General features: G+C 38.5%; 1 protein-coding gene across 1 annotated transcript in view; it reads right to left on the bottom strand.

Moving 5' to 3' along the window:
* Positions 1–997: 997 nt before the first annotated feature.
* The window catches only part of LOC128639060 (urokinase plasminogen activator surface receptor-like), a 53,582-nt gene continuing 36,224 nt past the window's right edge, over positions 998–18,355 (bottom strand). The window contains exon 7 of the mRNA XM_053691203.1: positions 998–3,168. Coding sequence (XP_053547178.1) covers positions 2,930–3,168 — 239 coding nt within the window. The 3' untranslated portion in view covers positions 998–2,929. The remainder of the gene's footprint in view (positions 3,169–18,355) is intronic.

Genomic DNA, 18,355 nt, shown 5'->3' with positions numbered 1-18,355 from the left:
AAGAAATCTGCCTGAATTCTACTGTCAGAGAGGGACATACTGCACCATCATAAAGACAAAAAAAGTAGTTTTAATTCAGGACAGGAATACAGAATAAAAATAAACTGTAATATATGTTTACATACCCACTTTTAAAGGCAGCAATATTTAAAGGGACAGTCTACTCCAGAATGTTTTTGTTTAAAAAGATAGATAATCCCTTTATTACCCATTCCCCAGTTTTGCATAACCAACACTGTTATACTAATATACTTTTTACCTCTGTGATTACCTTGTATCTAAGACTCTGCAGACTGCCCCCTTATTTCAGTTCTTTTGACAGACTTGCATTTTAGCTAATCAATGCTGACTCCTAGGTAACTCCACGGGCATGACCACAATGTTATCTATATGGCATACATGAAATAACACCCTCTAGTTGTGAAAAAAATTCAAATGTATTCAGATAAGAGGCGGCCTTCAAGAATATGAGCCTACCTAGGTTTAGCTTTCAACTAAGAATACCAAGATAACAAAACAAATTTGATTATCAAAGTAAATTGGAAAGTTGTTTAAAATTGCATGGCCTATCAGAATCATGACATTTAAATTTTGACTAGACTGTCCCTTTAAAGGATCTTTTAAAAAAAAATGCTGCGGACTCTGCTACATTTTTATTTCCTAGTAAGAATAATGCACAATTCATATATAAAAAGAGAAATTTCCTTGGTATAATATATACATATGTAGTAATGTGAAATGCAATGGGGCCAGATGTTAGCGAGAGATTGAAATTGTGACTTTGTTCTCTTTTGTTTTGTTTTGCTTTTTGCAACTAATACCTATGTGTCAATGGCTCATTGGCTGACAGGAATAGCTTATACATACAAAATTAATTTATTCTGCACAGGAATATCAATTTTTCAAACACAAAGCATTGTATTATAGTTTAAATAGTTACTTTTCGATGGAACAAAGAATATTTTTTTAGTAATGTGTCCCTTTAAGAACCACATAGTTTTGTGGGTTACTTTTTTTTATTTATTTTTACATACAAAAGGCCAGTGAACATATTTTAGAAACCCAGTTAATTGAAATTAAAAATACAAACTTCTATACAAATAAATACTAAATCTGGTAGTAACAGTGGCACAAACATACATCTAGACACAAACCCAGATACATACATTTGAACCACTCAGAGAGGACATGAATGAGCCAGTTGCAGGAAAGCAGGTTTCTAATGCTGGGCCAGATTACGATAACATTGGAATTTGAAATAATTACAGTAAATACATAAACACTTTATTAAATATGAATATTGCATAAATATGATTTTTCATGTTTTCAGTTACTTAACTGCCAAGGGCTCCAATGCACTTATATATATATGTCTATATATGTGTACATATGTATTTATGTGTTTATATGTGTATATATATCTGTAAATACATGTATACACATATAAATACAAAGATACATATGCACACATATATAGAAATATATATATATATATATATGTATATATACATATACATATTTTGACCTCTATATGTATATATATCTATGTTAAAGTCCTTTGCAGTCCTTTTTTCCCTTACATCTGAGACTTTATAGCTTTGAGCTCATTTCTTTTTAATGTAATTTTGTTTTTTAACAGTTGTATTAGATGGTGTTATTATGAGAGTAACTGTACTTTTAAATGTAATTTTGACGTATTTTGTGCAAATTTTTATTCAAGCGTATCGGTTAACCAGAGCTCTGAGGTTGCATTAACCTGCCGCGTGTTAAATTGCGCTCGAGTGAAGGCGTTTACTTTCAACTTGTAATACACTCGATACATCCAAAGTGCAAAAACAGCCTGTGGTAAACTCGAAATGTCCCAAAATGTCAACAAAACATCAGTCATAATAGTCATATTTATTTGATAGTATACTAACACTCTTTAGTTGGGAATGTGTCTAATTCCAGGAAATATAAAAAACGGTTCAGCTTAATAAATTCACTCTTAATAATAATAATAAAACTTTATGATTTACTTGAGCTAAAGATAATATTATATTCTTTGCCAATACAACTTTTTTTATTTAGTAAATAAAATACTTATATAGTGCACCCTATACTTTCAATGGTAAGCGGTAGAAGGGGGCTCAACTGTTATGCCTTGCTATTATACATTAAAAAAACATTCCACTACTTCAGCAGAATTTTTACACTCCATCAGCTGTGCAGCCAACTGTTTTCCAATATAAATTTTAGTGTGGTCCCTTGTAGAAATCTATTGTCTGAGGAAAATTACACATCTGCGCCATCCAACATGAAAAAATTAACCATGGGCTAGTAATACCTGCACAAAAACGCAAGCTGTATGAATTGCGCTCCAGCAATGTTTTGATTCAATGCCGCTTGTATTTTTGTTTTCGACTTGTAATCTGTCCTTATGTGTTTAACAGCCACAAAGGTGAACACAGTTGGTTATTTGTTGGCTATCCCAAGTTAAACAACTGGTTATTGGTTGGTTTTCCCCAAGCTAAACACAGTTGGTTATTTGTTGGCTATCCAAGCTGAACACAACTGGTCATTGGTTGTTTTTCCCAAGCTGAACACAGCTGGTTATTGGTTGTTTTTACCAAGCTGAACACAGTTGGTTATTTGTTGGCTATCCCAAGCTGAACACAGCTGGTTATTGGTTGGATTTTCCAAGCTGAACACAGTTGGTTATTGGTTGGCTATCCCAAGCTTAACACAGTTGGTTTTTAGTTGGTTATTCCAATCTGAACACAAATGGTTATTGTTATTATACATATGTTGAGCTAGTTATCATTATTAGTATGTTTTTATATAAAGTACAATGCTCTCAATAATGTGTGTGACTTATTCCTGTCTACATTCAATATGTCCTTATAGAGTAGGTGATGTTCCTGTTGTTTGTCAGTGATGTGAGTGCACTTTATAGCAGTGCCCTGAGTAAGCATGTAAAGGACAATATCAATAACCCAAGCGCATATCTGCTGATCTCTACTCTGCATGAGCTGGATCTGAAATATGATTCAACATCCCCGTTATTACATAGATTGCCTGAACAACAGTAGAACTTCTGACTGGCTTGGACTAGAAGTGAAACTGAAAGACCCAGACACACGTCTTTTGAGCAGCAACCTCTCATCAGAGTGTTCCCCCGAGGAAATCCTGCAGAAAAAAATGGAAAACTTGGTGAGTGAGGAAGAATAAGAGATGCAAAGAGACAAAAATGGCAACAAAAATGTGTAGATCTCACAGAAAATTTCCCTTAAACCCTTAATCTGATATTCTACAGAGTGTTATACAGGGAGTACAGAATTATTAGGCAAATGAGTATTTTGACCACATCATCCTCTTTATGCATGTTGTCTTACTCCAAGCTGTATAGGCTCGAAAGCCTACTACCAATTAAGCATATTAGGTGATGTGCATCTCTGTAATGAGAAGGGGTGTGGTCTAATGACATCAACACCCTATATCAGGTGTGCATAATTATTAGGCAACTTCCTTTCCTTTGGCAAAATGGGTCAAAAGAAGGACTTGACAGGCTCAGAAAAGTCAAAAATAGTGAGATATCTTGCAGAGGGATGCAGCACTCTTAAAATTGCAAAGCTTCTGAAGCGTGATCATCGAACAATCAAGCGTTTCATTCAAAATAGTCAACAGGGTCGCAAGAAGCGTGTGGAAAAACCAAGGTGCAAAATAACTGCCCATGAACTGAGAAAAGTCAAGTGTGCAGCTGCCAAGATGCCACTTGCCACCAGTTTGGCCATATTTCAGAGCTGCAACATCACTGGAGCGCCCAAAAGCACAAGGTGTGCAATACTCAGAGACATGGCCAAGGTAAGAAAGGCTGAAAGACGACCACCACTGAACAAGACAGACAAGCTGAAACGTCAAAACTGGGCCAAGAAATATCTCAAGACTGATTTTTCTAAGGTTTTATGGACTGATGAAATGAAAGTGAGTCTTGATGGGCCAGATGGATGGGCCCGTGGCTGGATTGGCAAAGGGCAGAGAGCTCCAGTCCGACTCAGACGCCAGCAAGGTGGAGGTGGAGTACTGGTTTGGGCTGGTATCATCAAAGATGAGCTTGTGGGGCCTTTTCGGGTTGAGGATGGAGTCAAGCTCAACTCCCAGTCCTACTGCCAGTTTCTGGAAGACACCTTCTTCAAGCAGTGGTACAGGAAGAAGTCTGCATCCTTCAAGAAAAACATGATTTTCATGCAGGACAATGCTCCATCACACGCGTCCAAGTACTCCACAGCGTGGCTGGCAAGAAAGGGTATAAAAGAAGAAAATCTAATGACATGGCCTCCTTGTTCACCTGATCTGAACCCCATTGAGAACCTGTGGTCCATCATCAAATGTGAGATTTACAAGGAGGGAAAACAGTACACCTCTCTGAACAGTGTCTGGGAGGCTGTGGTTGCTGCTGCACGCAATGTTGATGGTGAACAGATCAACACACTGACAGAATCCATGGATGGCAGGCTTTTGAGTGTCCTTGCAAAGAAAGGTGGCTATATTGGTCACTGATTTGTTTTTGTTTTGTTTTTTAATGTCAGAAATGTATATTTGTGAATGTTGAGATGTTATATTGGTTTCACTGGTAAAAAAAAATAATTGAAATGGGTATATATTTGTTTTTTGTTAAGTTGCCTAATAATTATGCACAGTAATAGTCACCTGCACACACAGATATCCCCCTAAAATAGCTAAAACTAAAAACAAACTAAAAACTACTTCCAAAAATATTCAGCTTTGATATTAATGAGTTTTTTGGGTTCATTGAGAACATGGTTGTTGTTCAATAATAAAATTAATCCTCAAAAATACAACTTGCCTAATAATTCTGCACTCCCTGTATACCAAGAATCGGGAGACCACATCAGGCCACACAGCAGCACAGCAATAAAAACAAGGTAATTATCGAACATATATTATATATTGATTCTATCAGCCAATCGGAATTAAGGTAGGAAAAATCTGAATGGCTGATTTAATCAGCCAATCGGATTGAAGTTCAATCTGATTGGCTGATTGGATCAGCCAATAGAATGCAAGGTCAATTCTATTGGCTGATCCAATCAGCCAATCGGATTGAACTTCAATCTGATTGGCTGATTAAATCAACCAATCAGATTCTTCCTACCTTAATTCCGATTGGCTGATAGAATCCTATCAGCCAATTGGAATTCGAGGGACGCCATCTTGGATGACATAATTTAAAGGAACCTTCATTCGTCATTAGTCCGTCGGAAGAAGAGGATGGCTCCGCGTCGGCTGGATAGAAGATGGCTCCGCTCCGGAAGGATGAAGATAGAAGATGCCGCCTGGATGAAGATGTCTGCCGGTCCGGATGTCCTCTTCTGCCCGGATAGGATGAAGACTTCTGCCGGTCCGGATGTCCTCTTCTGTCCCATCGGTGGCCGGCTGGCTGAACACGGCTCAAGGTATGGTGATCTTCAATGGGGTAGTGTTAGGTTTTTTTAAGTGGGGAATCGGGTGGGTTTTAGAGTAGGGGTGTGTGGGTGGTGGGTTGTAATGTTGGGGGGGATTGTATTTTTTTTTACAGGTAAAAGAGCTGATTACTTTGGGGCAGTGCCCCGCAAAAAGCCCTTTTAAGGGCTGGTAAAAGAGCTGATTACTTTGTAATTTAGTTTCGAGTAGGGAATTTTATTATTTTGGGGGGCTTTATTATTTTATTAGGGGGCTTAGATTAGGTGTAATTAAAATTCTTGTAATATTTATTTATTTTTTGTAATTTAGTGTTTTGTTTTTTGTATCATAGTTTAGTTGATTTAATTGTATTTTAGTTTAGATAATTGTAGGTAATTTATTTAATTAATTTATTGATAGTGTAGTGTTAGGTGTATTTGTAATTTAGGTTAGGATTTATTTTACAGGTAATTTTGTAATTATTTTAACTAGGTAGCTATTAAATAGTTAATAACTATTTAATAGCTATTGTACCTAGTTCAAATAAATACAAAGTTGCCTGTAAAATAAATATAAATCCTAAAATAGCTACAATGTAACTATTAGTTATATTGTAGCTATATTAGGGTTTTATTTATAGGTAAGTATTTAGTTTTAAATAGGATTAATTTATTTAATGATAGTAATTTTAGTTTGTTTTATTTAAATTATATTTAACTTAGGGGGGTGTTAGGGTTAGACTTAGGTTTAGGGGTTAATAACTTTATTATAGTAGCGGCGACGTTGGGGGCGGCAGATTAGGGGTTAATAATTGTAAGTAGGTGGCGGCGACATTGGGGGGGCAGATTAGGGGTTAATACAATTTATTATAGTGTTTGCGAGGCGGGAGTGCGGCGGTTTAGGGGTTAATACATTTATTATAGTGGTGGCGATGTCCGGTCGGCAGATTAGGGGTTAATAAGTGTAGGTAGGTGGCGGCGAGGTTGGGGGGGCAGATTAGGGGGTAATAAATATAATATAGGTGTTGGCGATGTTAGAGACAGCAGATTAGGGGTTCATAGGGATAATGTAGGTTGCGGCGGTGTCCGGAGCGGCAGATTAGGGGTTAATAATAAAATGCAGGTGTCAGCGATAGCGGGGGCGGCACATTAGGGGTTAATAAGTGTAAGGTTAGGGGTGTTTAGACTCGGGGTTCATGTTAGGGTGTTAGGTGTAGACTTAGAAACTGTTTCCCCATAGGAAACAATGGGGCTGTGTTAGGAGCTGAATGCTGCTTTTTTGCAGGTGTTAGTTTTTTTTTCAGCCAGCTCAGCCCCATTGTTCACTATGGGAATATCGTGCAAGAGCACGTTTTTCCAGCTTACCGCTACCGTAAGCAACGCTGGTATTGAGGGTTGAAGTGGAGCTAAATTTGGCTCAACGCTCACTTTTCTGAGGCTAACGCAGCCATTCAGACAACTCGTAATACCAGCGTTGGCTTAAGGGTGCGCTGGAATAAAAAGGCTCGTTACCACCGCAGGTCTTTACCGACAAAACTCTAAATCTAGAGGCTAGTTTGTCTTTTCATTTTTAACCCTTTCGTCGTTGTCATAATTTACCCTTATACTGACACAGTTTTTAGATTTTTTTTTTTTTTTTCTATTTTAAAGTCACTTCAGGCAATTGCTTCTGCACATCAGTCATAACAAATCATATAATTATTTTTAGTATATTATCTACATTCAAGAAATAAGGAAATAACCTAATTTTCCAAAAAAATGTCCCCACCCAGAATACAGAATATATTATTTCAACTTCAAGGTCTTCCTTGTAAATAAAAAAGTATAATTCTTTTTTTCCCCTAAATGTTATACTCAAACTCTCAATGGTTCCATATTTTGGATTTAAGATTGTATAGTTACCAATAGTTTCCAATAAAAAATAGTATGATAGTAGAAGTTTAAATGTATTTTTCTCAGTTTATATTATCTTGCACTTCATGCAGAACATTCATAGAATAAACTGTCTAACTATTAAGTATTAGAAATAGCAGAAAAGTACACTAAATTCTTATATTAAAGAGGGGTTCCACATTAATTTGACTATATATATATATACACACACAATGGAGGATCCAGCACAGGTAAAAAAGTTTGCAGTGGTTATTTCTTGTGGGGTGCACGTACGACAGAGGGTCCTGCACACCTCTAATACATAGAAAAAAATCCAAATTGAAGACGTAAGCACCCACAGTTCATCAAAGTGTTGTCTTTATTTACAGTGAAATGAAGACAGAAAGCAGCAACGTTTCGGATCCATCTGCTCCTAGTTCTAAGGTTTGGATGTATCTGAAACATTGCTGCTTTCTGTCTTCATGTCACTGTAAATAAAGACAACACTTTGATGAACTGTGGGTGCTGACGTCTTCCTTTTGAATTTGTATGTATATATATATATATATATATATATATATATATATATTGAAATAAAGATGAAATGATATCCAGGCGTCGTCATAAGGTAAAAAATCCAAATCTTTATTCTCAGCAGGTCATATCACAATAAAAGACCCTGTGCAGCAGAGCCTCTGATAAAAAAAAACACAATTCAGCAAGCACAGCCTAACATGTTTCGGCCAGCCTAAACAAATTTGAATGATATAGCAAAATAAAATAAAATAAAAAAAATTATTAAAATAAAAAAATCCCTTCTCATTATGCCACTAAAGAATAAAGATGTTCGCACTCGCACACTGAAGTTACAGGGTTGCTATGGAAATACAGTATATACTGTATATTAGAATTTCTACGTTACAACATCAAGGGCAATAGATCTCATTGCAGACCAATTAAATTTTATAATTTTAGTCTAACTTTGATTAAATTGAACATATTTTAACATATTATGCACCAGACAGAATTTGAGTGTGTTTTTCTTAATATTTTGTATGGAATAAAAAGTAATTTATTTATAAAATAATAGGTTTGATTTTGAATTAATACAAGTTACATAAACATATATATTTCAAGTCCATCTTTACTTTTATTTTATTTTTATTGTTTTCTTACTGTAGATTATATCTTTTTACTCATTTTATGATTTAAAACAGTACATCCATTGTTTAAAGGGACAGTAAAGTCAAAATTAAAATCTTATTATTCAGATCAAGCATGCAATTTTAAACAACTTTGCAATTTAGTTCTATTATCTCATATCTTGTATAGTATAGACAGACGTACTGACATGCTCCTTAAATATGTTTCTATGAGGCCCCCAATAAAGCATAAACACAGGTTCAACCATAATAACAGAGCTTCCTATACTTGCGCACATTTAAAATCTTCCCCAGTCAGGATTTATATTTCCTACTTCCCCTAGACTAGAAGAAGCACCAACATTTTTGTCTGTTTTAAAAAGATGACAACAATCAATATTTTTCTCCAAGCATGAACCTGCTTAAGGAAATTTTATTTATGTAAATTTTACACAAAAAGTAGTCAAAATTTATAAGGTAGAAACAATGTTTAATATTATATTTGTGTAAAATTGAAATAGTTATTTTAAGCTTGATTACTAAAGGATGGTCTAACCCTGCTCAGATGTTGATATTCATTACAGGTCTGATGACAATGCCATATATCTCTTTGTTGTATCAATGTTACAGCTCTGTGTAGGTGCACATAATGTAGATTCCAGATTTTCTAAAAAATCTGTGGTTCTTTTAAAAGATAGTTCTTCAATTAAAGATTCCTTGGATACAAGAATATACTCTGATTTTGATGCATATCAACCTACAGTACTTATAGTCCAATTGCTTTTGGGAGAGGACAAATCGCAGTTTTAAAATGTCAACTTTATTGTAGATAGTAAATTAAAAAGCCAGAAGCTCACATATAAAAGGGACGAAGAACATGAACTGGCAATTGTTTTTGGAGCCATACTTAATTAACGTATGGCTTGATTAGGTAGAAGAGTTGAGTGGCCAGCCTGCGGAAACTGGATAAATTCTTAAAGGGATAGTCTAGCCAAAATTAAACTTTCTATAGCCACCAATCAGCAAGCGCTACCCAGGTTCTGAACCAAAAATGGGCCGGCTCCTAAGCTTACATGCTTGCTTTTTCAAATAAAGATACCAAGAGATTGAATAAAAATTCATAATAGGAGTAAATTAGAAAAGTGCTTAAAATTGCATGCTCTATCTGAATCAAGTTTAATTTTGACTAGACTATCCCTATAACAAATTAGTTTTTGTAGGAATATGGCATTGGCATCTCTGGGTTTTGCAGGTACATCACCCAATAAGGTTTGCATCTTGTCCCTGAAAAGTACATCATACCCTGTTACAGAGGTGTCTGTAAAGCCTAGTTTCTTGCTACACCCTCTGAACATATGGTGTGCTGTCCACTTTTGATTAACTAGCCAGGGATCTTTCCCTTCAGCTGAAGTAGAATCCCTGTACTCCTGCACCTTGTTATGGTTAGTAGGGGGTTGCCTAACTGCAACCCCCATTTTCTCCACTGTGGGGCCTATCTGCTGGGCCAGCTGGGAACTCTAACTCTGCACTCCTATCAGTGTATGTAATGAATTAAACTGAGGTGCTGGGCAAATGCACTTCTCTGTATTCCTCCCCCTTCTATCTGCAGTCTGTGTCAGTCTATGTCCCCTAGTCTGTGCAGTCTGCTTATAGGTCACAGCTGAGATTACTGGGTTTTCTGTAACCCACACTCTTTCATACTCACTCTGGGGTCTCTCAAGGAGTATCCTGTACCCTCCTCCCCCACACACTCTGGATTCTGGGGCACTGCTGCATCTGGCACAGATTGGTTTATACTTTCCCTCTGCCCTCTCTCACAGTCAGCCTGCCACTTCACATCCTCATGCAGAATTTGGGATCCTTCTGACACTGGTACACACAAGCACATATCTTCCTTCTGCCATTTATCCCATATATCCTGTCTCTTTCCACAGGGGACTCCACTTGTTCTGGCACAGAATGGCAGACATCATCCAGTGGCCCAGTCATCCAGTCATTCTTTCCTCCCATATCCTCACACCTTTCTATATACTCCACTGTTTCAAGCACAAACAGACACACATCACCCATCTGCCTACTCTCACAGCCAGTTTATCCCGGTACAGTTAAACTCTGTTCTACAGATACTACTGGTTCAGGCACAGACATCTGCCTTTCTTCACAGTCAGTCTCATACTGTACAGTTAAACTCTGTTCTACAGATACTACTGGTTCAAGCACATACAGACCCACACCATCTATTTGTCTTTCTCCCCAGTAATTCTCTACATTTTCACATCTCAGTACAGACACCCCCAGTTCAGGCACAGCACTTTGCACATATGCACTCTGTCCTCCCTCCTGGTTCTGTCTCTGAGCTTTTTTACACACAACCCTTTGCAGATCAGGGTCTATAGCTAATGTCACTAGGTCACATGTAGCATTGTCAGGTGCATACAGAAATAACAGTCTACCCAGATCAGTACCCAGTTAAACATCATTAGGAATATTTTCAGATACCCCCACATTTCTTAAACCTCTCTCACTCCCCAATCAAGGTATACATGTGCCATAGGAACTGCAAGTTGCATTCCCCCAATCCCTTTTACTGCTACAGTCCTGCCAGAAATAATGTCCTCAGAGCTCACCAGCCCTGGACGCACAAGAGTCACTGCTGCATCTGTGCCCCAAAGTCCCAATGTTACCTTATCTCCAACAGTCACAGGTTGTAGGTTCTCATTGTTGCTTTCCTCTGGCAGTGTAACAAACAACACAGATGCTGGTACTTCTGAGGGTTGACTCCATCCAGCTGATTGCACCAATTTAATCTTCTCTGGGCAAGTGGAGCTGATGTGGCCCACTTTGTTGCAAGCAAAACACCTGCAGTATCCCCCTGCCCAGGTACAGCACTCGTCACTCCTTTCGCAGATGGAACAGACACATTTAACAAAGGAAGAACAGGCTTGGTGAAGGAGGGCCGTGAAGGAGCTCCTTTCCAGGTGGATGCCCCCTTAACAAAGGCTTTTTTACCCATTCACTGGTGAACTGTTGGCTGTGTAAAAATCTGCCAGCTCACCCACCTCCAAAGCTGTTTTGGGCTTGTGATCAAGCACCCACTCTTGCACTTCTGCTGGGAACAGCTGTATGAATTGCTCCTTAACCATTAGATCTTCCAGCTCTTCCATAGTGGCAATTTTTAGTTCTCTGGTCCACTGCTTAAATGCTGTTGTCAGGCTTCCCACAACTGCAGTAAAGCGCTCTGATATACCCCTCTGCGGAGTACGGAATTTCTTTCTGTACACCTCAGGAGTGAGAGTTTATCTCCTCTGCAGTGTAGCTTTAATTGCATTATAGTCCTGATCAAACTCTGGAGAACATTCAGCAAAAGCCTCCAAGGCAGGACCTTTCAGACCAGGGGTAAGATACTTGGCCCACTGCTCCCTTGACAGCTGGAACTGTCTGCAAACTTTTTCAAAGCTGCGCAGAAATACATCCAAATCTCCATCTTTCTCCAGAGTGGGAAAATTCTCTGCACGCACTCTGGGAACAGAGGAGTCTCTAGGTGCACTAACAACAGGTGAGACAGTTTCTCTCTCAGACCGCGCAAGCTGTAACTGATACTCTCTTTCTCAGCCTGTCGTTCAGCAGCTTCTCTTGTAGTTGCTTCCCTAGCAGCATCTCTCTGTCTCTCAGCACGGCACTCAGCAGCTTGTCTCTCTGCTGCCAGAGCCTGTCTCTCAGCTGCTTTCCTAGCAGCCTGTTGTTCTTGGAATTTTAGGATCAGCTCCATGCACAAACTTGGATCCGCTGAGCCCATATGCTTTAGAACAGTTTGCAAATAGCAGTTCAAGGGATCTCCAGATCTTGATGAATCACTGCCCACAGCTGCAGACACCAGCTTGCATGGCCTGGCTGCTGTCATAGTCCAAATGAGCTTGGATCAATCCCTCTTTCGTTTTCCCACGGGTGGGGGGATATCTCTCTCCTGGCAATGGCATAAAAGTGTCATCATTTCCTTGGTCTGCTGCTGGTATGCCTCCATATTAAAAATAAAATAGAAAAGAAAACAGAGAATAGGGAAGGGTACTGTTTGCAATGTGTGGCTATATAATGCACTAAGTTTTAGTCTTTGGAAATTGTGAGAGTCACAATTTCTTTTAGTAATGGAATTTTCACACTAGCAAATCCACAAAGCACTAAAATCTAATAAACAAAAATATTTGCACCACTGCCCACCAATTTGTGATGACCAGGGTTAACCAACCCTGCACCGGTCACTTGTTTGTCACAGAAAGGGTTAACAGACCGTTTCCACTTTAACTAATCTGTCACAGTCTAGCCACTCCAGGCAAGCCTGTGACTTAGTTCAGTGGGTGCAAGGGTTAACAACATTTTCTAGTCTGCCCTAGACTTAGAAACAATGCCCAAACTCCCCTTTAATGCCACCCACAATAAACTATCTCTAAGCTGCCACCACTTAAGATTATATTATTTGAAAAATCTTAAGGAAAACCCAAGCTAATAAGTTAAACTCCAGAATACAATTTAGCAAAAAATAATATAAAATCACAGTCTTAATACTACCAGTCTCTTTCAGTAACGTGGTTAAAATATTAGACAAAGACAAAACTTAATAAGTGAATGATTTATTATGTGAAAAGTTATGCACAGTGCATTATTAATAAAAAGTAGACATGTGCATTTCATTTCTGCTGAATTTCATTTTCTGCCGAATTTTGGCCGATTCGAATGCATCCAAATTTTCGAATCGGCACCATAACTAGAATCCCAGAAAATACCGAAAATGAAAAAATCAGTTTCCGAATTTTCGGATCCATTATTCATATTCAGAGTTTTTCATTGTTCTAATAGTTCCCTGACATTGCCGACACTAACTAAATAAATAAATAAATCTATTAACCCCTAAACCGCCACTCCCCAACATCGCCAACACTAACTAAATCATTAATTAAGCTATTAACCTCTAAACCGCCGTTTGCTGACATCGCCGACACTAACTAAACCTATTAACCCCCAAACCGCAGTTCCCCTACATCGACGACACTAACTAAACCTATTAACCCCTAAACCGCAGTTCCCCGACATCGCCGACACTAACTAAACCTATTAAACCCTAAACTGCCGTTCCCAAACATCTCCAACACTAACCAAACCTATTAACCCCTAAACAGCAGTTCCGCAACATCGCCAACACTAACTGAAACACTAAACAAACCTATAAACCCCTAAACCGCCGTACACCCACATCACCAACACTAACTAAACCTATTAACCCCTAAACCGCCATCCCCACATCGCACAACCTAAATTAAACTATTAACTCCTAAACCTAACACCCCCTAACTTTAACATAATTAAAATAGACCTAAATTACAGTTACAATGATTAGCTAACTACCGGTGAAATAAAAATAAAACTTAAGCTAGCTACAATATAACTATTTACAAACTACTTACTAAAAATAAATACAAACTTACCTGTGAAATAAAAATAAAACCTAAGCTTACACTAATAAAACCTAACATTACTAAAAATAAAAATAACTAACATTACTAAAAATAAAAAACCTAAGATTACTAAAAAAATTAAAACTACAATTAAAAAAATTCTAAACACAAAAATTACAAAAAAATTAAAAAACTACCATTCCAAAAAATAACAAACAAGCAGCTAGATTTAGAGTTATGCATTAGCCTTAAAAAGCAGCGTTAAGGGGTCTTAATGCTGCTTTTTAACACCCGCTGGTATTTAGAGTTTGGCAGGTATAGGTGTACCGCTCACTTTTCTTCCGCGACTCAAGGCTACCTCAAATCTCCTTTCAATTGCGTATCCTATCTTTTTAATGGGATTTGCCTAACATCGGTATTACGAGCCAAGACTCCATCCGCATAAAAAATGCAGTAGTTAAGAGTTTTATGGGCTAACGCCGGAACATAAAGCTCTTAACTACAGTGCTATAAAGTACACTAACACCCATAAACTACCTATGAACCCCTAAACCGCGGCCCCCCCACATCGCAAACACTATAATAAAATTATTTGAACGCTAATCTGCCGACCGGACACCGCCGCCACCTACATTATAGCTATGAACCCCTAATCTGCTGTCCCTAACATCACCGACACCTACATTATATTTATTAACCCCTAATCTGCCCCCCCAACGTCGCCGCCCCCTACCTACACTTATTAACCCCTAATCTGCTGACCGGACATCGCCGCTACTATAATAAATGTATTAACCCCTAAACCGCCGCACTCCCGCCTCGCAAACACTATAATAAATTTTATTAACCCATAATCTGCCCTCCCTAACATCGCCGCCACCTACCTACAATTATTAACCCCTAATCTCCCACCCCCAATGTCGCTGCTACTATAATAAAGTTATTAACCCCTAAACCTAAGTCTAACCCTAACACCCCCCTAAATTAAATATAATTTAAATAAAACAAACTAAAATTACTATCATTAAATAAATGAATCCTATTTAAAACTAAATACTTACCTATAAAATAAACCCTAATATAGCTATAGTTATATTGTAGCTATTTTAGGATTTATATTTATTTTACAGGCAACTTTGTATTTATTTTAACTAGGTACAATAGCTATTTAATAGCTACCTAGTTAAAATAATTACAAAATTACCTGTAAAATAAATCCTAACCTAAGTTACAAATACACCTAACACTACACTATCAATAAATTAAATAAATTAACTACAATTATCTAAACTAAAATACAATTAAATAAACTAAACTATAATACAAAAAACCCACACTAAATTATAAAAAATAAAAAAATATTACAAGAATTTTAATCTAATTACACCTAATCTAAGCCCCCTAATAAAATAAAAAAGCCCCCCAAAATAATACAATTCCCTACCCTAAACTAAATTACAAAGTAATCAGCTCTTTTACCTGTAAAATAAAATACAATCCCCCCCAACATTACAACCCACCACACACCCCTACTCTAAAACCCACCCGATCCCCCCTTAAGAAAAACCTAACACTACCCCATTGAAGATCACCCTACCTTGAGCCGTCTTCAGCCAGCCGGCCACCGATGGGACAGAAGAGGACATCCGGACCGGCAGAAGTCTTTATCCTATCCGGGCAGAAGAGGACATCCGGACCGGCAGACATCTTCGTCCAGGCGGCATCTTCTATCTTCATCCTTCCAGAGCAGAGCAGAGCCATCTTCTATCCATCTGACGCGGAGCAATCCTCTTCTTCCGATGGACTAACGACGAATAAAGGTTCCTTTAAATGATGTCATCCAAGATGGCGTCCCTCGAATTCCAATTGGCTGATAGGATTCTATCAGCCAATCGGAATTAAGGTAGGAAAAATCCGATTGGTTGATTTAATTAGCCAATCGGATTGAAGTTCAATCCGATTGGCTGAGCCAATAGAATGCAAGGTCAATTCTATTGGCTCATCCAATCAGCCAATCGGATTGAACTTCAATCCGATTAGCTGATTAGATCAACCAATCAGATTTTTCCTACCATAATTCCGATTGGCTGATAGAATCCTATCATCCAATAGGAATTCGAGAGACGCCATCTTGGATGACGTCATTTAACCCCTTAACGACCGAGAACGTGCAGGGTACGTCCTCAAAAAAAAAGGCAGTTAACGCCTGAGGACGTACCCTGCACGTCCTCGGTGTGGAAAGCAGCTGGAAGCGATCCTGCTCGCTTCCAGCTGCTTTCCAGTTATTGCAGTGATGCCTCGATATGGAGGCATCCTGCAATAACCTTGTATAGCCATCCGATGCCGAGAGAGCCACTCTGTGGCCCTCTCTGCACCGGACATCGATGGCCGGTATAGTTGGTGGGTGGGAGCCGACTTGGGAGGCGGGTGTCGGCCATCGATGGCCCTGGTGATATGGAGGGGGGCGGGATCATGGGCGGGGATGGCCGGGGACACACACGGACGTACGCGCGTGCACGGGAGGGCGGGGGCGGGTGCGTGCACGGGGAGGGAGCGGGTGGGAACTGCTACACTACAGAAAAAGGTGAAATAAAAATGTGTAAAAATGGGATCAAAAGTAAAAAAAAAAAAGATCAGTGAGGTGGTGGGGGTTGGTCTGTGGGGGGGGGAAGCTACACTACAGAAAAAAAAAGAAAACTGGGTACTGGCAGACAGCTACCCAAGATGGCCCCCAATAAGGCAGATGGGCAGGGTTAGAGAGCTGTTTTGGGGAGGGATCAGGGAGGTTGGGGGCTAAGGGTGGATGCTACACCACAGCATATGTAAATATGCTAAAAAAAATCTTTTATTTTAGTACTGGCAGACTTTCTGCCAGTACTTAAGATGGCGGGGACAATTGTCGGGTGGGGGAGGGAAGGAAGCTTTTTGGGAGGGATCAGGGGGTCTGATGTGTCAGGTGGGAGGCTGATCTCTACACTAAAGCTAAAATTAACCCTGCAAGCTCCCTACAAACTACCTACTTAACCCCTTCACTGCTAGCCATAATACACGTGTGATGCGCAGCAGCATTTAGCGGCATTCTAATTACCAGAAAGCAACGCCAAAGTCATATATGTCTGCTATTTCTGAACAAAGGGGATCCCAGAGAAGCATTTACAACCATTTGTGCCATAATTGCACAAGCTGTTTGTAAATAATTTCAGTGAGAAACCTAAAATTGTGAAAAATTTAACGTTTTTTTTTTTAATTTGATCGCATTTAGAGGTGAAATGGTGGCATGAAATATACCAGCATGGGCCTAGATCAATACTTTGGGTTGTCTACTACACTACACTAAAGCTAAAATTAAACATACAAGCTTCCTACAAGCTCCCTAATTAACCCCTGCACTGCTGGGCATAATACACGTGTGGTGCGCAGCGGCATTTAGCGGCCTTCTAATTACCAAAAAGCAATGCCAAAGCCATATAGGTCTGCTATTTCTGAACAAAGGGGATCCCAGAGAAGCATTTACAACCATTTGTGCTATAATTGCACCAGCTGTTTGTAAATCATTTCAGTGAGAAACCTAAAATTGTGAAAAATGTAACGTGTTTTTTAATTTGATCGCATTTGGCGGTGAAATGGTGGCAAGAAATAAACCAAAATGGGCCTAGATCAATACTTGGGGTTGTCTACTACACTACACTAAAGCTAAAATTACTCCAAAAAGCTCCCTACATGCTCCCTAATTAACCCCTTCACTGCTGGGCATAATACATGTGTGGTGCACAGTGGCATTTAGCGGCCTTCTAATTACTAAAAAGCAACGCCAAAGCCATATATGTCTGCTATTTCTGAACAAACGGGATCCCAGAGAAGAATTTACAACCATTTATGCCATAATTGCACAAGCTGTTTGTAAATAATTTCAGTGAGAAACCGAAAGTTTGTGAAAAAATTTGTGAAAAAGTGAGCGATTTTTTGTATTTGATCGCATTTGGCGGTGAAATGGTGGCATGAAATATACCAAAATTGGCCTAGATCAATACTTTGGGATGTCTACTAAAAATAAATATACATGTCAATGGATATTCAGGGATTCCTGAAAGATATTAGTGTTCTAATGTAACTAGCACTAATTTTGAAAAAAAATGGTTTGGAAATAGCAAAGTGCTACTTGTATTTATGGCCCTATACCTTGCAAAAAAAGCAAAGAACATGTAAACATTGGGTATTTCTAAACTCTGGACAAAATTTAGAAACTATTTAGCATAGGTGTTTTTTGGTGGTTGTAGATATGTAACAGATTTTGGGGGTCAAAGTTAGAAAATGTGTGTTTTTTTAAATTTTTCCTGATATTTTATAATTTTTTTATAAATTTTTATTTAATGGCGAGAAAAACGGTATATAATATGTGTGGGTACAGTAAATGAGTAAGAAGAAAATTACAGCTAAACACAAACGCCACAAA

This window comes from Bombina bombina, chromosome 8, assembly GCF_027579735.1.
Source record: "Bombina bombina isolate aBomBom1 chromosome 8, aBomBom1.pri, whole genome shotgun sequence".
Classification (NCBI taxonomy): Eukaryota; Metazoa; Chordata; class Amphibia; order Anura; family Bombinatoridae; genus Bombina; species Bombina bombina.
The sequence above is the reverse complement of the archived record's forward strand: the minus strand, read 5'-3'. Positions and strand labels throughout refer to the sequence as shown.